Source organism: Strix aluco, chromosome 6 (assembly GCF_031877795.1).
Source record: "Strix aluco isolate bStrAlu1 chromosome 6, bStrAlu1.hap1, whole genome shotgun sequence".
NCBI classification, from domain to species: Eukaryota; Metazoa; Chordata; class Aves; order Strigiformes; family Strigidae; genus Strix; species Strix aluco.
Window position 1 is genome coordinate 22236025 of NC_133936.1, and position 25553 is coordinate 22261577.

The following is a 25553-nucleotide window of genomic DNA, read 5'->3' on the forward strand; positions in this document are numbered from 1 at the left end:
AAGAGGCCAGACATGTTCCTATTGGGCAAGTCAATTCCAGAAGTGTTTCAGAGTTATCCTTAACTACTAGGATAGGGTCAAGAAGGGCATCATTTCAAAATTAGCAGAATTGAAAACAAATAAAGAAACACTAGGACAGGGAAAATATGTGCACAAAGATGTAGTGCGTAACTCTGATATTAAACAGTATTTTAAACACAGAATGTAGGTGTTGTTTAATTATCAAATTGGGTTTTAAAACAGGACACAGCTTTACAGGATCAAATGTTTTCCTCACACATACAAGACCATGTGAACCTCCCTTCAGGATTTCACAAACAGACCTGAACTCATATTTAGTCAAAATAGTTGCCAGGTATAACCTTAAAGGCAGAAGCAAAACATGAGGACACTATGTAAAGAGAAAAGAATTTAAAGTTAAAACTAAACTAAGGCTAGATCTCTGGGCAACAAGGCAAAGTAATTATACATGTGGTAAATGCAAGAAAAATTAAATTACTGCATTACAGATTGGACATCTGTGCTAGCAGCGGTGTTACAGATCATTAGTTATAGGCATTTCACACCAAGTGCTCCAGAAGATAATTTAAGCAGTGATGACACCAGCTCCTTCCCATCTGTTGCTCTAGTGACATTCTTTTTTCCATTACAGGAGTTACTTCTTCCAAGAGTGACCTCTTAGACATTTTACATGTTCATGTTTGAGCAACCAAACTCTACTCACACAAGCTTTTTTAAAAGAAAACCCAGTTTTAATATTAAAATATATTTATATTTTATGGTATCTTATAACAACAGCTACATGCAAAGTTGTAACAAGTGAATTAAATTTTAAATCCCTAATGAATTTTAATATTGTGTCCTTTTAAAATATGAATGATTTAGCATCTTCACTAGCTAAAACCTAAATATTTTTTCCATTTATGCTGTAATTAAAAGACCTATTGCCTCTAGCACCGTACAGCTTCGATTTCTTAAGCATCACTCATCTTCCAAATTAGAAAGAATTGTCTAAAAAGTCATTCAGAAAACTATTTTTGATGGTGTATGGGAGGCTACCCCGCATTTATTTTGCAATTCCAGATGCTAAGTTATTAAAGAAATAAGTATATGTACATGTATATATGAGTTAACATGCAGTACCTAAAGTTGACCCGAGGACACAGCTGGGAGGCTAATCTCATGAGGCACATGCTTTCTCAGAACCTAGCTGGTACTGGAACATGTCTACATTACTCCTCTAGGGCCCAAGATGTGAAACGGAAAACAAACGACTTAGAGTCTCTGCCCCGCCTTAGACAATTTTTTTATGTGGGCATTGCTGCCACCACATGGCCAAATAACTGAATTACTCCTACCTTTCCTCTGCACCTTGCAGACGCTAACCTGCTCCACACGCTACCCCTTCTACGAGCCCTTTTATTCCAGGTTTTTACTCCAACCTCTCCCAAAGCTCCATCATTGCCACTGATTTCCCAAATTACTTCCATCTAAAAGAAGATTAGAAGGAACTTAAAGCATTCAGATCTTGTGGACAGTCTCTTCCAAGTATAAAGCCACCAGATGTAGGAACATTTCAGTGGCCAAACTGATACTCACAAAAACAACAGAAAATATTACAAGTGCCAGTCCAGGTAACTGAAGCCTAACTGATGGCCAATAAAGACAGTTCCTTTCCTGAAGCACGGTCCCCAAAACATCCTCCCAGAAAGCATGCTTTTAGAAAGCTGGACTCAGCACACTACCCTGACACCTGCAGAGGCTCAGCAATCTCCAACCAGGTTCCTCATATTGAAGAGACATAGTGAGTTAAGTCACCACAGAAAGGGAGTTACACAATTTCTCACACACAATAAGCAGGAGTCTACATTCATTCCTGTTTATTAGCTCTTGTGAACAATAGCTTGCTTCATACTTAAGTTTTAAAATACTTACCTGTTAAGTCTATTAAGAATTTTATTTTTTTTAGTTCTGCTGCACATCACCTGGTAAGCTCATTACCCAAGTGCCAAAGACACCACAGAAACACCAGCATATGCCCCAGCTGTGGGTTTAACTCTTATCACCTGTGGGATGAGGCTCCACTGGTCTGAATAACTCAGCAGCACTCTTGCAGAGTTTGGACCCAACTTCCATGCATTTGGACGTCACATTTGAAATAACCCAGAGAACCGGATAGTCCTCAATAAGTACCATTTATAGTATCTTCACCTTCTCGAGGTGATCAATGAAGATATGAATCCTGCGGTTTATCAACCTATATGCTCGCAGGTCACTTTTTATTTGCACAACCATTTCACCTGTAGCTTTCTAAAAAAGGAGTGGGAAAAAACTGCATCATGTATGATGACAAATACCATGTATCATTTTGGCAAAGCCAGAAAGGAAGTCAAAATGCCCTAAGGCTTCCTGGAGAAAGATAGGCTGCAGAAACCATTCATTCAACAGTCACCATCTTTGAAGGGCTGCATAAGAGAATGGCTTAGACATTCAATGAAAATATAAGGCAACTGAACAGTCCCTGCTTTGTCTTGCATACCAGTCATGAAAAAGATCTGAATACACTCACCTTTTTTGCTCTTTGTGCTATATTAGGCGTTCTAGTGAGAAGCTTTTCAATCAGGTATTCTCTATTCTGCAAAACCAACATTTGGTAAGTTAAAAATCAATACAAGGAAAGAAGGAATTTCATGTAGATTTTAAGGCAGAGCAAAATTTACTCATAGGGTTAAACGTTTTACCTTGGCTTTCTGGAAAAATTTGCATTTTAAAAGTTCTGCTGCTGTGGGCCTGAAAGATCAATAATAAATTAGAACAGAAAACAAAGATCCCCTCTCAGTGAATACAGTACAAGACGTTAGTTAAATGGTACGTCTCTAATACTTTTGAATTAGTACTGTATGAATGGGGAATGAATGATAATAGCTACGGAATTAATTCACACGTACTCACTTACCACACATGAAAAAATTAAGCCTCTCTACAGCAAAAATACAAAAAAAAAAAAAAAAAGAAAAAAAATCAGTCTCTAAGTTGCCAATTTTCCCCCCCTTTTTCTTTCAACACAAATGCATTTTACCCTTAAAACAAACAGCAAAAAGAGTCAGGTATCATGTTCTTCCCCAAGTGACTCTATGAATGCAACTGAACTTTGCTCCACAGCAATAAAAGAATAATTACAGTTTCCAAACAGTAGCATCAATACCTGCTACTGGCATTCTTTTACTTCACTGATGTCAGCAGGTGTTCACAAGAGATTATAGTGATACAATTAACATGATGCATAAACCAAAAACAAGAGTCATCAGGAGCATCTTGCAACCAAATGGACAAATAAAAATCAAAGCAACAGTTGTGAGGTCAAAACCTAGACATTTCACTTTTACTTGCAGTTCTGTTCAAGTCTCTTTCTTCCCATCATCATCAAGTTTGTATTTTTGATGTTTTCAACAGATAATCACAATCTCACAGCTACTGAAGTTATTCCAACAGCAGGATTTGTCTCCCCTAGCTTCAGGGATCTAAAAAGCTACTTATCTAGCCAAAGCCAGACTCTGGTACTGAAGCAGTCTCTGGAGAAAAAGCAAAGCATCTCTTGGGATGAAATAAAATCCTCCAGGTTCTTTTCATCCTTTCCATTATAAGCCCATACCACTATCCAAGACTAATTCTGACATGGCTAAATTTACTGAAGCCAATGAATCCAAGATTCATCATTTCCAAATGAACAGAAGCAACATTTGCTATAGTTTTCCATTTGAATTAAAGCAAGAGATTGGATATAGCACAAACTAGATAAGACAGTGGAAAGCTTCAATTTGGAAAATTTCAGTCTCAAAAAAAAAACCCCAACCCAAATCTGAACTACTTCATTTCTCTGAGGACACATCTGAAGAGTAAGTGGAGTAGTAAGTAGCGTGTATGCACATATCAGTTCACTCCCACTAGAAATAATGAAACAACTCCTGACATCAACAAAAAGCATCCAATTTAGACACAGACAGTAATTCCATAGAGCACTTATTTTTCTTCCCCTCCAAAGCACCAAACTCTACAATAAAGGTGTTATTATTAGTGGTACTGTAGACTCCACTAGGCTTAGCAGTAGTTCACACATAAACCTTGGATGAGCAAAAAGGAAGGGGAACATTTTAAAATAAATAAATAAATAGAATCCATTTCTGTGTCAAAGCTTTAAAGTTCTATCTCAAATTACCTCTTAACTTTAAGACAAGTTTCAGTGATCCAGTACCATCACATCTCTTAACAGGGATATGCACAGTTAAAAGCCAGATTATTAGTAAAGTTTTATCCAAACTAATGTCCTCCATTCCTCTACCATTAATTACGCCAGACACTTCTGAACTGGTCTGGACATGTTTTCTGGGCCTGTTTTCCACACAGGCTGTGGCAGTGAACTGCAGCTGAGGGCTGTAAGCAGCATCCTTGACACTGGGGAGAAAGAGAAACACCCACACACAGATTCCCAAAAGAAAAACATCACGGTCTGAGACAACAACAGTGCAATGCCAGTCTTAAAATCTGCCACGAAGAGCAGGCACTTCTCCCGCCACTGACATGATGACTATGGAGGCATCTCTGTGCAAAAATAAATCCTGGCTTGGGAGAAACATAAAAAAATAGCGATGACCCCACAATATACAGACAACTGCTCCTTGGTTTGAGTAACTGGCCCACAGATCTAATCACCTATCTGCTGTTCTAATTGTTCGATTCAAGGCAATTTTGAGCATGAAGATATTGCACGTGTTTAAATATCAGCGCAATAAATTAGCATAATTTGTTTAAACACTAATGTTTCAACACTGATGTCATAACTACAGATCGGGTAACAGCATTATGTATTCAAGGAGAGAAGGAAAACCATTTAAATTATTTACTTCTCATGTTTTCACATCAATTTAATCCTGCCCTGAAAATTGCTTGACACTGGAAACTAAAAGAAGCCTGATTATCCAGAACACATTTCATTCTTATCTGTAAGCAGCCAAACTGCAGTGCTAAGCTTAAAGAAAGCATCAGGACTTGCTACCAAGACCACCAACTGTAAGGGGTTTGGGAATCTGAAAACAGTACGCAAGTGACCCTTCAGTGAAAAAAAAGAATTTGAAAGATTTCAAGAATAAAGATGTTGCCACAATCTTTTTTCATAATTATACTTGTTCTCTAGTGTTGCTGCTGTCACCTTTTTGACTTGACTCCCTACAACAATATCCTGGACGTAAGCTAGCGTAACATCAGTGAAAAGTACACACCATAAAAGACCCACACAGCACTCAATCAGGATTGCTGTCTCAGAACAATCTTTTCTTCCTAGAAATACCGGCTCTGAAACTCTTCAAAAAAGTGATATATTAAATACCCATAGGAAACAATATTAAAATGTGCTTCCTCCAACTCTTCAGCAAAAGAAACCTACAAAAATGGGTCTGCATAAAAATGAATAAAGGATAAATAAATTAATTGTTCCAGGAACTTGGGAGCTCAGCAATAGTTTTGAAATAGATGTTTAACATTTTCATCACCTTGGCTAGCTCATTCACAAAACATAGCAAGAAAGAACAAATTACAAAGATACTATGACATGCAATTGCCTTCATAATTATGAGGGAAACTCTGAACATCTGGAGCATCTAACTTTAGAGTAAAAAATAAATACCTAATAAGTAATCTTCTCTGGAAATATCCAAGTTAAAGGTAATACTAAGCTTATGTCACAAAAAGAGAAAAAATTAACACAAAATTATTTATGTATTTTTAATTTATTTTAAAGGCCAAGAGACTGATATGTTTGGTTACCAACAGTTCTGCCTGATCAATCTGAACAGTCTTGTTAGACTTATGCACAATATCAAGATTTGTATCTTGCCTCAGATGAGAAATTAAGATGTAAAGCAAGGACTTTTGTTTGATCAGAGTTTAATTCAACAGTATATTTAAGTATAAATAAACTAGGTTAACAACCCTGAAGAAGAAAACTTCTGTGACAATTAAGCAGCAATTTCTTCTCCCCAGATGAAGATGACTGAAGGCTGCTATTTACAAAATTCAAATCATACACTTAAAGATCATGTTTAAACAGCAGAACTTTAAGCAGTCTGTGTATTTAAAAAAAATCAATTTCACTGCACACAGCTATAATGACCTACCTTTTGGAAGGATCTTTCTGAAGGCATAATGAAATTAGTTTTCTAAAGGATTTGCCATACTTTTTCATCATCTCCTTGTCCTCTACACCTGTCTCTAAAGTGGGAGGGTCATTTTGAAGCGTCAGCATTAGCACCTGCAGTAAACCCAAAAAAGAGGTAGTGTAAGCAAAATCAGTTCAAAACGTGTAGAAATTTAAAGAGTAAATATTCCACAGAATACATATATTTAGATATCTTGAGTTGCTATTGAAAATGAAGTCATGCTAACTATCTAGCAGCATTAACAATACAGTTAACAGCATTAAGTAATATAAAGAGATTGTTACTTTCATAGGAGGGTATTTGTGATAAGGTGCTGCTCCTGTTGCTAACTCAATGGCTGTTATCCCAAAACTCCACATATCAGCCTTGAAGTCATAACCTCGCACCTGGAATAGAACCAGAAAGGAAAAACAAGGTGGTGATGTCTGAAGTTCCAAAAATCAAAGACTTAAAATATTACTTTATTAACATTAGGAATACCTGCTCCATTACTTCAGGGGCCATCCAACATGGAGTACCAACGAATGTTTTCCTTACTTTGTTACGAGTAACATCACCTCCTGTTGCTAAAAATGCACTAACACCAAAATCTGGGAAGAGGGAAAAAAAAGTCAAAATCTGTTAAACTACCAATAATAAAGCAAAAGCTTTACATTTTAGAAATGAAATCAGTTCATAAAACTCTGCTTATAGAAACTCTCCATTGCAGAGCTTCCCTTTGCTTCATGACACACTGTTCTTGAAATGCTACGGAATAGATAGTATAGTTTTATCTCTGAGATCTGCACTAGGACACCCTGAAGTTTAACTCCTTAGTACGTGTCTTCCTGAATAAGGTTACAAAGGACTCCAGTATGTCTGTCACTTAAGGTTTTCAAATAGGCACTTTGAGCCAAGGTTTGAAAGGTTTGCATCTGCTGTTGTTCAAAGATAAGGAGCTACTTCTGCATGTATAGCTACTAAATTTGAATGCAATTTGAACAAGAGGGAATACAATATACAATTTAAATAATTATGGATATTTGACAAGTCAAAGATAATCAGCAAAGTGATCAACAATATATATTTAATAGTAGACCCTGACATGAATAGTTTTTTCCAAATTCCAGAGTAGCAAAAAACCTTAGTGTTCTGTTAACCTGTTACTATGGCAATGACAGCTGTACGGGAGAGGTACGGGATAAATGGAAGAAAGAAGAGCAGATTACCAACATATGGAGAAATACTGTCATTTTGAATAAAGAGTATTTTAGACTGTGCTATTTACAATCCAGGTATTCTAAAATCAAGTAGTTTACTATAGACCTACTGCAATTTTTATTTTCCTATTGTTTTCCTATTGTACCCTGATTTTAACATTGAAAAAAAAAATATCAGTAACTACAGAAAATGTAGTTTTACCACTACTTTCCACTAAACAACTGTTAAGCATCACAGACTCAAATTCTGGACCTCTTCTATGTCACTCAAATACACAGAAATATAGTAGACAAGTAAGAAGCAAGCTTCAAGCAATATTCTCTAATTTTCCCTGCAGCTTGCCTGATGAATAAAAACCCTTTTTTTTTTTCCCTAAATCTGTAAGTTATAGAATAGACAGGTTTTGTTTGCATTTCTGAAAAGCATGAACAGCCTCAGACACACCTGCTTCTAAGTTTTTAATGTCCTAAAAATCAATGCTGGTATTAGTGAGTTTTCTGAAGAGGAACTATTGCATATAAGGAGAGGCTGGATAGGCAGAAATGAAAAATAAATAAATAAATGCATAAATAAAGGAAAGGTATGGCAAATAACTTAAGTCCTTTCAGTATCAAAGACAAATAGTTTGTATTGGACAATTGTTTACAGTTCCTTCCAGGAACTGCGATACACAGGTAAAACCCTGACTTAACCTTTTCTCCCCTACTGCTGTTTTTCCCTATTAACATAACATTTAATTTTTAAAAGGACAACAATCAATAAATATAAATGGGTGAGGGAGGACAATGAAAAAACCCAAAAAACTCAAAAACTAAGTAAAAATCTCTTCTTGCAAAAGCTTCAGAATGAAATATGGCAACACCTCACTGAGAAAGATGTGATGAGTATTTAATTAAGTCAAGTGAACATTTCACTGTAATACTAGTCAGACACCGTTGTATGTTTACAGACAGAAAGAGCACTTTGATAGCTACTCAATAAAAACAAGACATTAATTTCCCATCCCAGATATAGCTTTCACAAATACCAGTTAAGAAAAGACATGACCTACAGTGGTAAGCTTCCTATCACAGAGGAGACAAGTATTCTTGAGAACAAGTTACATAAAGAGGAAAGGGAAATGTATTACAAGGAAAGAGCTGAACAATTCAACAGTGTTAGGCACAAAAAGTCACAGCTAATACCAAAGAAAAAACGAATTTAACGAAAAGCCCTGATTTAACTGTATTAATAAAGCATTCTGAAATTAAAGGAAAAAGAGCTGCCCAAATAAGCACAGCCTACAAATCACTTATTCCCTAACATATTTTTTACCTCAGCCAAGGCTGGGCACTTGGCCAAGACTCAGCCAAGGCCAACATCCAGAGTTAGTGTTAGGCGGAAGGCTGAGACAAAGTCTATGGCCTCCAAGGGAGCTGGGCTGCAAGGACCCCACTAAGGAAAGGCACAGGCTGCAAAAACATTTCTTCCCTACATTTCTTACCTTGACAGTGGCTGTAGACTTTAGCCTAAGGCTCGGACAAGGTCATGTGTAGGGCTACAGTTAAGACTGAAAGAGAAATAAAGCAGCAAGCTCCTGTGAGAATGGGGCTGGCCAAGGAAAGCTTGGGCTGCCAAACAACTGTCCCTGATAAAGCTTTCTCCTCCATCCGGCTTGAGTACCTGAGACATAAGCTCTGCCTATTTTTAACCAAATCTTTTCCAAACATTTCTGTGGGTATAGATTACCATGGAAGTGAACACCCCGAGAACCACTGGTGCAACAGGTAATTTCACACAGCCACCTATGCACAAAACCGAAGAGCAAGATCTTCTGCCTAGACTCCTCAATGCATGTTCCTTTTCTGAAACTTTTATTTAAACTGTCATTTCTTATATGGACCAAATGCATCATACAGCCCCACATTCAACACTTCCAACAATTTCTGTATGATTGCTCTTTGCAATATGCTACTCACCCTACCTCACCTATCTGTTCCTTTACTGGTTTCTTTGATATTTTGACCTTCGCCAGTCAATTCAGACATAGAAGGCTGAAACCCTAATGAAGTACCAACCATCTTGTTTGTCCAAAGCACCAGATGTTACAATCCTAATAGTTTTAAGAATGTTGGAGCTGAGGAACTGCAGTGACTATTTAAGACTGTATTTGTAAGTCCAAAGTTTCCTGCTCTGTTAAAAATAAGTTTCCCCAAATAAAACAAAACAAAATGATGTGTATTTTCCTCTTTCCCACCAAAGACTGATCAGATTCTCTGTGCAGAACCTCCAAGGTCCATAATCAGAGGTCTCTGTAGAGCTATCCTAATTCTTTGAAGAAACTACACTCTTCTATATCTGCACAAAATCTTTTACCAGAGAAACACTGGACTGAGCTTCATTTGTGAGCCACAGCCCCTTAGAACCCAGAAATGCTAATGGACAATTGTGTCCTCAAATATTACACCTGATATTTATTAGCAGCGTGTGCTATGGATACATCTTTTCATTATAGAAGCTTGGGGTGCAGGAGAATGAGGAGTCAAAAGAATCTAAGTTCTTCTAACTTAGAAGAAGCAAAATGATCAGGTATCTGTTCTCCAAAGATGAAAAGAGATTTTACTTTGTCAAGGCAAAAAGTTGTAAAAAGGATGAATTCCAGCCTCTCTGACATTCAAAATTGGATTTCTGTTAATGTGCAATGTTCAGCTGTCCCAAACAGAACATACCCACACCAACAAAGAAACAAGTTTGACACTGCTGTACTTTTCACCTGAAGATCAGAAATAACCTGGTATTGAAATAATGCATCGCAGAAAAGACACTTTCCACATATCTATTCAGCCACTGAACTTCCTCACTCCCACATGCACTGAATAACCTAGCAGCACGATCAAAGCCTTACTCACTAAGATGCCCTCAGCAAAAAGGAGGAAAAGGTCAAGAAATCAAGCCCTGGAGTTGACCTAGAAAAATATAAATAAGGGTGTTGTTTGAATGTTATCTGATTACTGGGAGAATAGATTTGATTATGTGTGAAAATAATAATCTAAAGTCAACAGATTTATTTCAGATGGCTCATGAGATTTTATCTTTCAACTTTTTAGTTATTATCACTTTTAATTAAGTTGGTTGGCTGGACATCTACTCCTTTACAATATAAAAAGATCTAAAAAATATTTGAACAACACAGACCTAGAATCTCAGCAGGTATCTCAAGCACTATACAAAATGAAGACAACTATAGGGTATAATCAAGTGAATAAATAAATATTAAGTATCTTATTAAAATTCAAGTCTGTAAAATTGACTACCAATTGAAGAAGTCTTGAACTCAAAACAGAAGACTTAAAATTGCTCCAATTAGTAAATGGTTCACCTGCCAGCCAATCTTCTTCCATCCAGTTTCACAGACTTCAGACACTGGCATATTAAAGCCTTCAAAATATACATCTACACAGTACTCTGAAAGCATTGTTTACATAAAAAAGAACTTCTGGCTATAGCCATTTTTATTACTGAGGGCTACTAAACACAAAGCTTTCACCACTGGGCCACCAGCTATAATCTGAAAGGCCTGGAAATATGCTGGGAGGTGGGGGGAGGTATCACCACGTGCTCACTCTATTTTCCTGATACTTGATACTAACTTGAGAGATGGTATATGATGTCTTGTTCAGTACTTAAGCTCTTATGAAGACCAAATAATTTGATTCTTACAGACTATCACTCAGGAAGCATATAGATACATTCAGAGAGTATTTAAGATGTTAAACTGTATCCAACCAATACCATTGCAAGACAAATGGCAGAAACACCAAAAATAATTCTCAGTGAGATGTATCTCATGCATCTCTGTGACTAGTTAAGTTATACCCAAGGTCCTCATGAAGGGCAGCACATACAGATTTTTGAATCACCAAGAACTATTACAATTACTTGCAGAAATAAATGAAATAATCTTGAACAGAAATATGAGTTGCTACCATTTGCAAGCTGTTTAAGGTACATGGGTGATTCAAAAGGAAACATTTAGACGACGTTAAAAAGTTTCCTTATATATTTGATGGGACATAGAGAAATACTGAATAATTTTTAACTCATGTATCATTAACCAAGAGTCCTGAAATCTGAAACTCGGTAACTTGAAGCCACAGCATTCCAAAAGCAACAGTTAAAAGCCAACAAAAGAACTTGTATCTGTTGCTCCTAATGCAGCTGCAATTACCTTTTTCTTTTATTTAGCCATTACTCTACAACTGCCATTACCTGCTATTTGTACAGAGCCATCTTCACCCAGAAGAATGTTGCCAGCCTTCAAATCTCTAGAATGCACAAACAGAGGTTAGTATGAAAGTACATATGTGCACATTTTATGTAAACAAATAAATATTGCATACTAATCAGTTTCACGAGATAGCATTTCAAAGTTTAAAAGACAGAAACAGGAACTGACGTATAAAATGTAACTAATTTACAATAAAACCATTGCAGAACTCAAACTCTCACAAACTCTCTCATATAAAAAGACCCAAATTCAGCTTTGGCATAAAATGTGCAGAATTCTTCAGGGGTAGAGTTTGAGAACAGAAATATTTAGGTCCAAAGTCTGTTTTACCACCTTTTATAAATATTATCTCACAAACTGTGAGCTTTCAGAGCTTTAAAGCAAGAATTAATGCTCACATCCAACTGCACCACTAATGAAGGAGTTGAAAAAAAGTTCTCTTTAATCTCTTCAGAGAACAGACCCATCTTCAAGAAAGGTAAATAATACTGTAGATTTCTACTCAATGAAGCTATTAAAGCTCAGGAATAGCAACCATGTTTTGCTATAGGGTACCATGATGAAAAGTTACTTGACACTGAATCTGTCAAAAATTCAGCCTCCGCTTAACAGTCAACTATATCCATTTAACACACTATTCACACATAACGTTAAGAAGAAACCTTTCTGGCTGTTTTGCCGGGGGCTTTTTTTATGGAAATGTGCATCCCATTCTTAATGTATAGGATAAATCTTTCATACAGAATATATAACAAACATTAAGAATTTGAGCTAATCAATCTTTCCAAGATTTACTGAAAATAACTAATACATTGCTACTGAAAGTTAACATAACCTGTTTCCTGATACATAAACAAGAATGCACTGAAACAACAGAACAAAATCCCTGAACAATTGGAAACATCTCTAACTGGCAAATACCACCTGACACAGCATTCCCTGAACTACCACAGCTTTGACCTACAACATACATGGGAAAAGAAACACACACTGTATTGTCTTGAACAGGTCTTCTGTGGTACTGCACAGTTTACAAACTAGATGTTATGAAAAAGAAGAAATCTCAGATGTAACAGAGATCTCTCTTTTTATCTTTTTTAAGGTCCTTCAAGAATAGGCAAAGGGAATTCCCAAATCCATCCTCAAAGGGTCCTGTTATCCTTAAAAGCTAATGAGTGTTCCTTCCGCAACAGTATCAGCTTAATAGAAGACAATGAATTAAGGTTTGAGGCAAGTCTTTGGCATTCCAGACCAGAAGTCAAGATAATTGTTCTTTATTTCTCCATTTATCTCAATTTTCTCTCTGCAAAAGGAGGATATAGTTCTTGATTTGTATCAGAGGCAGTTCATTTAGAAGATGACACATAAGAAGTACACATAAGGAACAGTTACTGTGTTACATCTGCACTACCTCCATTCTCAAGAGTTCTGTCTGCAGCAAATCTGGGTTTTGTTTAAAAAATTACCTTATAAAAGGTTAATGCTTGAAACAGACAGAGAGCCTGTTGTAGGTACCTTCCTTTAAAAGGCAAATTCACCTCAGTAAAATTAATTAGGGAGCCCTGAGTAGAGCACTTAAAACATCCAAACAGTGCAAGCAACCTGTGAGTTGCTACAGCAGGTATGTATAGACCGCAGGGGATTTTCACAATTTACACTGAGGAAGTCAGTGGAGAAAGACTATATGGAAGACAACAATCACTAGATACATACACACCAAGATGCAGTTCCACAGTACCAATCCCTGCTTCACTTGTGGTCATAAAGAGAGGTCTGTAGAGTTGTAATAGACATTACTGATTGCCAAGAAGAATTAAATTTCACATTTATACAGGAGTGCCTGAGTGCCCAAGATTACAGGTTTACTGTGCAACACAATAACCAAGTCACAGACCAGATATTTGGAGGACCAGCAGGCACAGGAGTATAGACCACAGTTCTGGCATACTTAGTGCAGCACAGAGCTATCCTAATTATGAAACAGACAATAAGGACCAGGCAAGTACCAAGTATTATTAGTGACAAACTGCAGTCAAGATTACAGCATCTGCCTGAGCATTATCATTTGATAATTACTGATCGCATTTACAGTACATGGAAGAGGCAATACAATTTGTTTAGCCAAACAACTGCAGCTGACCAGTATCAACAAACTATACACACAACTTTGAAAATGCTCTTCACTGTGTATATGCTCCTACCTGTGAATTTGCCCATTCCTGTGCAGATAGTCTAAGCCCTCCAAAACTTCTTTAAGAATTGTTGCTATTATGGGTTCTTCAAGGACACCATTTTTGTGCTCTCCTCTGTTGACAATATACTTTATTATATCAAGCATTGAACCTATAATGCAGATCCAGGAAAGAAAAAAGCGTATATAAAGCATTACTGTACCAGATTCTTGAGAAAGTTTTATTTCTTCATTCTTTCTACGCTACTGCAATTTAAATCTTTGCATGTACGTGTAAAGACCTCATCTAACTAGCTCCCAAAATAAAGCACACCACTACCTCATTCACATGAGAAACAAACCACTGGTTTTTGTCAAGAATACTGTTAACACTGGATCCATTAGAAAGATCTGCTAACAGCTTGCTAAACTACCATTTATTAAAAATCCAGGAGTATCCCACATTTAAACAGATATGTACAGCAAAGGTTTTGGTTTGTTATCTAGCTCAGATTATGGTTCATGTGTTCATGACAGAGTAAACATGCAGCTGCAAGACTGAAAGGAGAGATTCTCTGCAAATGATGACAACATTTCTAGTGACACCCAGCTTGACATTGAACTAGTTATCGTAAATTCCAAGGAATGTAATACCAACATTTTCTTTTTATCCAACCATTTTTCAACAGCTCACAGTAAATTCCTGTCATGAATCACTGGTTTCTCTCAGGGTCTATGCTTGCTTTTGATTGAACCGAACAATTCAGCCAAATGTGACATAACGACTGGTTTTATGAGCATTTTGCGTCCTTGCTTTCTAGCACAATGGTGCAGTAGTCTGCTACCATGAAGACTAACCTTGAAGAACATCATGTAGCAACCAGGAGTACCACATCTTATTTTGAAGCCTCACTTTTCTAAGCTACAAGCACATTCAGTTCAGCCCCTTTTCCTCTCACAGAACCAAATAAGATTTTTACATCATTAACCATCATCATAAAAACTGTAGCAAGTGTTTAGTCAGTTTAAGCAATAAAAAGGATTCACCATGTATAATGCCTGTCCTAGGAATAATCTTCCCTGAATAAGGAATGAGAAACACTCATTATGAAATCAGAAATACATGTGTTTTTACAAAAAATAGAGTGAATACTAGGGAAACTCAAAAGAAGGCCACACAGAATGGACTTAAATCTCATCAGTTTTCCCTACACAGCCTTAACAGAGAATTTTAATATATTGATTCAGAATAAAAAATTATAGTTAAACAGAATTTATATTGGTAATATCTAGCCTGTACTATCAATTTACATACACAAACTTTTTATGCTTGCACATTCCTGCTATAAACACACCTATGTCTCAAGGTTCATCCTACGTAGTGTCTCTCTCCCCCCACCTTAATTGGTTTAGGTCAATTAACTCAAAGAAGGTACATTAGAAATATAAGATTTCCTTGCAGCTAAACAAGTAAAACCAGTAACTTACCCCCACTTAACAGCTTCATAACCAGCCAAAGTTCATCCTTCACCACAAAAGATGTGTAATAGGTCACCACATTGGGGTGATTGCATTGACTCATTGCTTGAATTTCTTTCTGTAAGAAATACAAAGCCCAACATAACACAGCCAGCTATCAGTTGTGCTTGAAAGAGAGTAGAGAGAAAGCTTGATTTGCAAAGTGAAATACTATAATAGAACTGAAGTATGCACAGAATATGCATGAAGGCACCAAAACATTTCCATTTACCTATAGATCTGCATGCAAGACAAAACATTATTGCTAAGAACACAAGGGAGGTTTGGCCAGGAGATACTGGCATAGCTACATCAATTTTCTTCTGACAGCAGCAAAGAAATTACTGTTAAAGTCCCAAATTCAGAGTGAGTAATGAAGAATGAGCAGTCTCCAGTCTCCAAGAGCTGAAGGTATGGGTACAGGCTGGACAAAAAAAAAAAAAAAAAAAACCCACAAGGAAAGATCAAAACCTAATGCCTTTCCTATTCAAAAGGGATATGAAAAAAGTAGAACGGGAGCAGGTGGGAAAGGAGGAAGGAAGCTGTTGGACAAAAGACACAGCACCACTGGCTCTGCTACTGTGGGATGGACGGGTAGACACCAGAGCCATACAATAAAACAGAAGTGGAAGAGGAAAAAGCAGTGTTACAGACCAAAGGTCAGAGGAAACAATTGACTAGAGGAGCACACAGTCACCAACAGATGCACAATGTGGCACTACCAAGTAACACCATCTATGACACGCCACAGCTGTACACATTAAGAATGACTGCCTTGTATCTGTTATTTCAAGCAGAGTCCTTTTTCTGTTCGCTCTTTCACATAACTGTTGTGTAACACCTTTCTTGCAGCTCTCATCATCCTGCCAATCCTTTACATAGAAGCATTTGGGCCTCCTTTGCACCAGAGGGTTTGGTCTCACACCGACTTAAACTCCCACAAGCCTACTTCTCCCTCTCCACCTTCAGCCACACAGCCCTGATCCATCCGTGGTGCTAGACAACATGCTCCTGCAGGGTGAGCCTGTCAGGGAGACAATCCAGCTAAAAACCAAACTCTTCCACCTCCCCTCCCTCCCTGAAAAGCAACTGCTTTCAGTTGGACCTGTGTTACAAGCTGACTCACCAGCACTGGCACAAGGCAGGCACTATGGCAGTCCCACTTAGATTGATTAAAGCTGACACTGATGCCATTTTCATCTTTCAACTTCAATTCAGTAAGTGTTTGAAAGAGGAGGTTTTTTGTTGTTGTTATTTGCAATGCACTTGAGATCACAGCCACTTTCTAATAAAAAGTTAATTATATGCATTAAAGACTGTTATTTAATCTCATAATGCCTGTTGGTGACTATTAAGTCAGGACGTAGCTTGACACATATTTCAGCTAGTCCTCTTGTCAAAAGCCCTCCTCCCTAGACAACTTCTGAGCCCTGAACCACAGAAGGATGAACGCCTGGATAGTCGTGCAATGAGCCTGAATAACTCAGCAATTTGGAAAATAGATTTCCCCCCTCCTCGGGAGACACTAGGTAGAAAACAGAAGAAAGATATGTGGGGCATATTTCACTTTCCCAGAAGACATGTCATCTTAAACGCAAGTCAGATTACTGCCTCAGGTTCTTAATTCAGATATCCATACTAAACCTTAACTGTAATTCTCCCAACTCTTGATTACTATTTCTTATATTATTTTATTGTTTTCCTATGCTGATAATATAACAATGGCTCAAAAAGTCTACCTGCCACTACTGGGCAAAAATACACCTCATCTATTGTACTCACACATTAATAGTGCAGAAATGTAACTAACTGACTGTGGTAAGTTACACTATCTTTAACTGAAAAGTGCTTCGAATGCTTTGTCTACCTGCACCAACACGTTGGCAAAAATTGAGCTATCACAGTAACCATGGCCAAAGGCACCTTGTGTCACCAGCTTTGGTGACTTCTTCCAAAAAGAGTCTTTGCAAAACAAAAATAAACAAACAGAAAGCACCCCATGAGAGATAAGGAATTAAGTTTTAGTCAGGAAAGTATTAATTTCAGACTTGCAGTTCTGGAGAGCCCCTATCACACAGAGAATGGTAAGCCTCTACAAACTTCAGTTATTTGGCTGAGGCCCATGATACGCACAGGTGAGAGAGAAAAGCATTCACTTAAAACACACTGTCAGAGGAAAAGCTTGCAGCAGGGCATCCAGGAGAATGCCCTGGAACCTTCTTCACTTTCACATCACTTTAGACATCTGACAGCACCAAAGCTGTAACAGCACTTAAAATTTAAAGTCTCTGCCTCATGCCTCTGCTTCTCTCTCCCTTGTGCTAGTGCTTGTGCACTGCATCAGGAAGTATGTCCAGGTTAAAAGCTAATTTCTTTTCAGCCAGGTTATTCCTGATCCAGTTTTACTGAGCAGCTGCACAAAAATGTTGTGTCTGCCTAAGGGCAGGTGGGTGACGCAGTTAATAAGCAACTGTGAGATGGCTCCTTTCAGTGCCCAGCTGCAGCGCCCACAGGGCCGAGTCCAGCTCCCAGTGACCAGGCAGGAGCCGCAGCTCTGTGGGTGCTTCCCCAGGGCCTCCTCCATGGACACCCAGGATACAGCTGTTTGAGGGGTTGGGCATAACACGTGACAGGCTCCTCCAGAAAGCCTGACTCAAAAGGCTATCCCAGAGCAGAATTGCTAACAGTTTAGAAAATCTATATTCTTTAGTTTGTAGTGTTGAGGTTTTTGCTTGTTTTAAAAAACTGGAGGTAAGGGGATGGGGGAAGATATCCAGTCAGGACAATGCTAAGGACAGGAACTTTTTCCTTGGCTCTGGGGTTAAGTTACATTTAGCTTACAATAGTGAGAACGCAGGACATTGCAGGAAACAAAGTATTGAATTTCAGAAGTTTGGCAGTTTGTGTAACCTTAGTATTATTTAAACTCCCTCCCACACTGCTGTTCTATTTTAATTGACACTGGCCCAAATCCTAAGTCTGCTTATGTGGGCACTAGGCTTGCTGCATTTTCCAGTTCTCTGAAGGCCACACAGCTGAGAATTTGTGAAGTGTGACTTTGCACACCACCCGTAAGCACTCAGCAGCAGGATTTTACAAAACAGCATGTTCAGAGGGCAGTTTTAGAACATCCCTGTGACAATGGAAGCTGTTTGATCAGAAAAATTGGTAACTGAAAACTGAGCAGACTCAAAAACAGTGTTAAAAAACCCAAAATGCAAGAGCATTCTAAGTATTATCAACTGAAATAAAAATGTTAGTACAGTTGTAACAAGAGTTTTGAAGGTCAGCAATGCCCTTTTCCAGAATAACATCTCTATTTTTTAAACAAAATTTTAGAATCTATTAGAACTGAGTCAGAGTAAGTATACTTCCCCTCACAGAAAAATAAAAAACATTAATTATGTATGTATATGTATGCACATGTATGTATGCACATTTAAAAATAAAAGTAATCATACATGGCGCTTTTTTTTTAACCCCTCTAACGAGGAACTCAGCCAGAATTTATGTTCAGATCAAAACAGATCAACAAATAAAAGAAACACAAAATCTCAACACAGAAAAGCAGAAATTGACTAATGTTAAAAAAATAAAAAACATGGTATGGACAGTTGTCTTCATACCGAAAGCAAGGAATATGGGACCAAAAATTCAAGACCTATTGCCTCATTTGGCAGACAGTGGAGACATGTCAGCAGTAAAGAATCTCAAGCACTTCCTAAGGTAGCTTTGCACAAGCTGGTAACTAACTGCAATCATTTCTCTAGACCACCTGAATATCTCTTGCACATTTTGGGCAGCTTTGTCTGGTTTTATATGTTGTAACTTTTTAATTCTTATTTCCCATTATTAGTTCAAATTCTAATCAAAAAAGATCAAATTTTGACCATTTTCTATTACAATGATTAGTATTTTCAGTTTTATAGAAAAGTACTTTATGGGCTGTAGATGTTAATACATCATGCACAGCATCTCACCTTGGGCTGTTCTCTTTCTAAACATACTTCAGAATATATCTTTAGAGTTTTTAGTTGACACAAGTCTCACTACCAGAGAGGTAGCTTCCACTACCACAATCCTCTTTTAAAAAACACAACCATGTCCCACACAAGCTGTTATATAAACTGAAGGCAAATGCTATCAATCACCAGGGGAAGAGCATTTTGGGTCCTCCACTGTAAAAAAGCCATTTTATCTGAAGAAACTGGATGGACCATACCCTCTGTATCAAATTCAAGATATCTTTTGCACTGGCAATTCCCTGCTGAGGAGACCATTTCCTTCAGAGGCAGGAATTTCTGCATTAGAAAAAGCCCACAGTCTCTAGGCAGTAGTATAACCTGTGGAACAGAAGAGAGTGTTCTCACTTTTAGAATGGTTTTGTGTCCTCCAACTCTTGTTATGCTGCCTAGATATAAGTACGCATTAGTCTCATAAGCACTTGACTAGGAGCATTAGCAAGCAACAGGTTGATTGGGTTTTTTTAACAGTTCTTTGCAACTTTGTCTGGATTGCCGTAACCAGTGCGGAGGAAAAACTCTTCAAGTCCCTTTTACAAAGGGCCTCTTACAAGTCCCTTCCTCCTCTGATCAATGACCCTAACAGCATTCCTCAAAAGGCTTGTTATGGCCTATCGGATAAATCGAGTGTTATTAGCTTTAACAAGAGTTTCCTTGTGTAGATGGCAGTGTAGTCATTCCTACTTTTCCCCTCAAAAGTTATTACAAAATGATCCAACAATCAGTTTTTGCCATGTTTTGGTGCTTTAGACGTTTTAAGGAGACCTAGTAAATTTTACCATTATATTTTTAATCAATGTTTAACCAAAGGAAAATGTATCTTTCCTCAGCATTAGGAAAAGTCAGGCAACCAGACAGTAATCTCTTCCAAATCGAGTCTCCAGAAAGCAAGGGGTAAGGTTCTTCCCACAGTTCTCAACAAAATTTAACTTTGCACTTCTTGATTTTGCGGCATTAGAAAATATACATTAGTAAAATATATTTTTAGGGGAAGGGCATACTTCTTTCAGATTATTTTCAAATCCTTTTCTTGCTATTATCCTGCATAAAATTCTACCCTTACTCTTGGACCAAGCAAAAACCAAAATCAAAACAGAAGATAGTCTCCATGTAAAATGTTCCACTCTGATTTACTTACAAGTAATTCATCCATACTGGTTTGGCATTTTTCTAAGTTGATCCTCTTTATTGCTACACGTTCTTGCCTGGGTTTGCATAGCGCTGCCTGGACAACTGCTGTAGCACCACTACCTGAAAAGGGGAAGAAAAGGAACACAGTCTTAATATAGTAATTTAAACCAGTGACCAACATAAGAATTCCACACTGAGAAAGAACTTAAAATCTTCTGGGTTTTTTATCCTTTTTTAATGCTTTCTCAAATGGAGAAGAAAAACCTCCAAGTTTTTGTTCAATACTCCACAAAAAGTTCCCAAGATGACAGCTTAAAACGATGTGCCCATTTACCAAGTCACACCCATCACCTCAATGCATTTCATAGTTTGGAAACCATTACACTTTTGCCTTTGGACACATCTGTTTTAATCAAGAACATGACTTGTACAGTTAACACAATTTAAAACATTATGTGGAAGGGCAGGGAGTGTGTGCTTTATCAATTGTTATTTCTTTCTGTTCTTTCAGGTCAGTCCCTGTTTAACCAGGTTTTTGTTCCCACTATGCAATGGACAGAAAAGTATCAGTAAAATTGTACATGCCAAATCTCCTACAGTTTCCCCTGCATTCGTGCTCATTCATCGTGATTAGGGTACATTCCTACAAAAAGCATGCTTATTCTTGTAAAGAGCACGGGAGGCACAAGTATCACACCAACAGTAAGAACATGCACATTGCTGAATGGCCCAGCACAGAAAGTCAGTCATGCTTATTTGACATGCAGATCACATGCAGTTATACAACTACACTGATAACAAAGCTTGGTGGAATTGAACAAATTTCAGGTAAAGCATTAGAATAATTTTCTTTAGTATGCTTTATTTGCAAACAGCAGCAGTAAAAGGTCTCGTTGCTTCTTTTATCAAGCACCCACTTGCTTTGTCCCAGTCAGTATTGCCTCACTAAATTAATGAAATGACTGCAAGTAATATTCATAAAGTTTTCCCCAGGTTGCACATCTTGCTGCCACATCAAATACAGCAGTGTGTGCTTCCTCAAAGTAATTACATCATGCTCATTCATGCAGAAATCTAAAATCCCCCAACTAGTAGCTTCCACCTGTAATTCTAAATATTTTAATATAAATTATGGATTTCTGGTAAGTCACAAATTGAGCAACATGTTATACAGGCCTGTTCATACACTATGTTCTATTTATGCTCAGTAATTGACATGTTCTACATGAATACAAATAGTGAACAAAAAGCCTTTTGTTGTCAAGCTCTACAAATGTGGATTCAGTTACTAGTGACTTAAGAACAATTGAGAGCTTTTCCCTCTGCACATCTGAAAACAGCACCGACTATACCTCATGACTGAAAGTTATTGTCCATGTTTTAATTGCTATTTGCTTAGCTATTTTCATGTATTGTTTGTTCACATGATGTTTTCACTCAAATCACAAAGCTTTTTAACTCAGTGTATGAACTTCATTACAAAATTCTGAGCTCATCTTAAAAAAAAGTCTGAACAGGACTAACTAGTCATGTTTTTGCAGGATGCGGTCACAGACAAATATTGACGTGTCCTGTTCTGTCTGCTTAGAGAACAAAGCCTTTAAAAATTCTAATAATGTAAGTAATAAAAGAATTAAGAGAGATTTTGAAAATTAAATAAGACATCCCAAGGAAGGAACCACCACGTCAGCACAATTCAGCTCAAGTAAGACTCTTCTGTATCACTTTAATGAAGTTCTCATTCAGTAGACATCCGAGACACAAATCCTCTGGCTACACAACTGTAGGTCAAGGCAGGGGGAAGAAACCAAACTTTTAGCTATTAATGATACAGGAACGAAGACCAAGATTTTCCTTGATGTATTTTTTTCATCTATGCCAGTAGTTTTATCTACTTGTAGGAAACAACCAGATCTTCACTTTCAAAATAGATTTATATACAAAGGCCACATAAAGGACAAACAGAAAAAGCACATAGAAAAATTATTCAGCCGGTGACAGGATGAAATCCTGACTGCTTCCTCAAGTTAAAGTAAAATGACAGCAAGTAACACTTCAAAACATTTTGGAAAAATTAGATTACAAAAAAAGGCCCTGTCACATACCTGACCCCACCCCATTATGGTTGAGTTCTGTGAGACACCAAACCAAAGACTATGTGCTTACTACTATTTAAAAATTCTTAACTGCAAAATTAATCCTGAGCTATCCTTATCCACAAGTTGAAGATCTGTTCCTCTCTTGCCTACTGAAAAGATAAGATGCCAGGTTTTAGGATATAAACTAGAGTTTGAAGTTTACTTATATGAAAAGCCTTTCAGTGCATTTCCCTGTGTTTTCTCCTCAAACAGAGATGAGTTGCAATGGGATATTCTTCACCATAAGAATATCACGCACTGACAATGCAAAAAAAGCTTTCTACATTTAGAATAAAGCCAATCTACTTGCTTTCTTCTTCCTCCTGCCTTCTGAATACTCTACACAATACAGTATTTTGATAGTAAAGGCAATCTGTGCAGTCTGCATTCTCAGTGGGACCTACATATAAAACCAGTTTGAAAAAGCAGTTTCGAGTACTGAAGTAGGAGCCAGGCACTTAGTGGCTATATGCCTCCTTCCTTTTAAAAGATATTCCCCTCTCCTCCTCTGCCTCACAAGGTGAACAACTGAGGATAAAGATGAGGAAAATCTGCAGCTTTTCCATCTGATCAGAAGACTGCTTTTATGTCAATAAACAGATGTCCTTCTCCAGTCTACTAACAAGCAGAAATGCTAAATATTCCAGAGGAGTAGATGTTACAAACAGGACTACCCAATAAGCATTTTGGTCGAGAAACAACAGACTACATGAGTTACGCACTATCATACAGTTAAAGAAAATCGTCACAGACAACCATTTAACACAACAAATTAGGGTCACAGAAAAAGATTGCATAGAATAGATTAAAGTCAACCACTCCTTGTCAGAAAGCATGACTTCTTCAGGTATGCTCAGCCTTACAAGTCTTCCAAAACCCTCACAGTGGAGAACATACTAACTACACCACAACCAAAGCACAGACCGGTTTTAGCACCCAGTCTCTATTTAGGAAACTGATCTAGTATATTGAAAGCTCAGGCTGGATAAACCATGAAGACTTTACATCCAGGAGCCTCCCGCAGAAGAACAAAACAAAGGATTACCAGAGGTCAGACTCAAAAAAACAACTCTGTAAGAATGATGGGGTTTTTCCACTACTAGAAAAGTCATTCTCCTGCTACATCCAAGTTCTCTTTACCAAATTCAAAAGTTAGCAGTGAAATAATGTCATTTCCATATCAAGATGCCTTCTACTCCCATTTCACAACAAGCAACAAGTCAGAGAGTTTCATCCTGTCCTCACATTTTTGCTGCCATCCTTCTATCTAGTGTAAGCATGCCCTTACAGCCAATCTGTTCCTTCATGCTATGAACCATGCATGCCCTACAGTCTTGCCCTCAGTGTAGCAGAGCCATTAGAATTGCTTTTAACTAGTTGGATTCATGCAATAGAAACCTTCAAGAGCTATTACATATGGCCACATTTCACTACTTTTGAAAGGACATAACCTAAAAGCTGTTTTCTGCATTTCACTTTATACATGCTTCACAGAAAGCATATGAAAGCCCCACAAACACTAGTACTCATCCAAGATTTAAGCTTATCCGAATAAGTTCATTCAGTTGTTCTAAATCTGACATAAAGGTATTTTTTTTTATCTTTTTTTTTTTTTTTTTAAACAGGAATTTAATCCACACAGAACTTGTCTCCAGCTGGCAGAGAAGGATCTTTGAACAAGTGTAATCAACAATTGACATTAATATTTTAGTTTTATCTACCCTCCACTAGTCAAGTCTCAAAAAGACAGACAGTGGGGTGAGATGGCTGGATCATATCATTTGCACATTGCACATGCACACGTCCTTCTTCATACAAGCACATGACACTTCATTTATTCCCCATTAGGTATAAAGTTCTGACACTTTCCACTCATCACTGTACAGTAACTCTATTCAACATAGATCTAGAACTATTCCTTTCAATTTTCTTCTCAAAAACAAAAGTCAGTAACCTCATTACCCTGTAATGATGATTTACCAAGTCTTTTTTTAGTACTTCAGTGTTACTCTACAGTATTCCAACACAAACCTCTTCTAAAGATTTCCCTTCAGACACACTAGCCAGAGACACCTTCCCCAACACTATGGTGGTTCTATGTAATCTCTGAAGAGAACGATGTAATTTGCTAGTAATGGCAAATTTTCTTGTTGGGTAGGTAGCCGCAGGGTTAGACAGCAGTCGTAATTAGAGAACGCTAAATACCTTATCTCAGAGTCTATACAAACTCTTACAAACCAAACTACACCATCTCCATTTTTACACACCCCTTCTGCTCCCCCAATATATAGAAACCTCCTATTCAATGTAGCTGGTTAGTGCAGCAAAATTTGAAGTCAGCCTCAAATCCAAGACTAAACTCTGTCTGTAAAAGGAACCAGTACTAAATAGAATAAAATCTATGAAAATTGATGAAGCAGCTATGAAAGTATTCTTATTTAATCTCTCAAGACAGTCCAGTTCTGAAGAACAGAGTCCCCTAAGTAATTCTTAAATACAGCTCACATGCAGTATAACTGCAGGATTCCTTCTGCATAGACCAGAATGCACTTGTGCATGCAAACCATGCCTGACAAATGCAATCTAGCTTAGGTTTCCACTCCAAAATGTGGGGGTTTTTACATAACATACAAAGCATCTGTACTTATATACAAGCTGTGAAAGCTATGTTGTATATTGCATGCAATATTGTATAGCCTATTTCCAGCATTACTACATATGTGTTATGAACTGATCAGTACTTCAACATATTCTATGGCAGCACAGTGCAGAACTAGTCTCTCCAGTCTTGCAAGAATCAATTCTGTTGGTGGAAAAGCAATGCTTTTGGTTAAGAAACAGAACAAAGAACTTTGAACTTCTTTTGGTTTCTAGCTTTTACCCAACAATATTCTA

General features: G+C 37.5%; 1 protein-coding gene across 2 annotated transcripts in view; it reads right to left on the reverse strand.

Annotated features, from left to right (window-relative positions):
- Positions 1 to 25553, reverse strand: part of STK39 (serine/threonine kinase 39) — a 106078-nt gene that overhangs the window by 62599 nt on the left and 17926 nt on the right. For both annotated transcript variants that reach the window (XM_074829029.1, XM_074829028.1), the window contains exons 2-10: positions 20528 to 20640; positions 15338 to 15446; positions 13881 to 14022; positions 11661 to 11716; positions 6693 to 6802; positions 6497 to 6598; positions 6171 to 6304; positions 2742 to 2790; positions 2570 to 2635 (exon numbers count right to left, since the gene is read on the reverse strand). In XM_074829029.1, coding sequence (XP_074685130.1) covers positions 2570 to 2635; positions 2742 to 2790; positions 6171 to 6304; positions 6497 to 6598; positions 6693 to 6802; positions 11661 to 11716; positions 13881 to 14022; positions 15338 to 15446; positions 20528 to 20640 — 881 coding nt within the window. The remainder of the gene's footprint in view (positions 1 to 2569; positions 2636 to 2741; positions 2791 to 6170; positions 6305 to 6496; positions 6599 to 6692; positions 6803 to 11660; positions 11717 to 13880; positions 14023 to 15337; positions 15447 to 20527; positions 20641 to 25553) is intronic.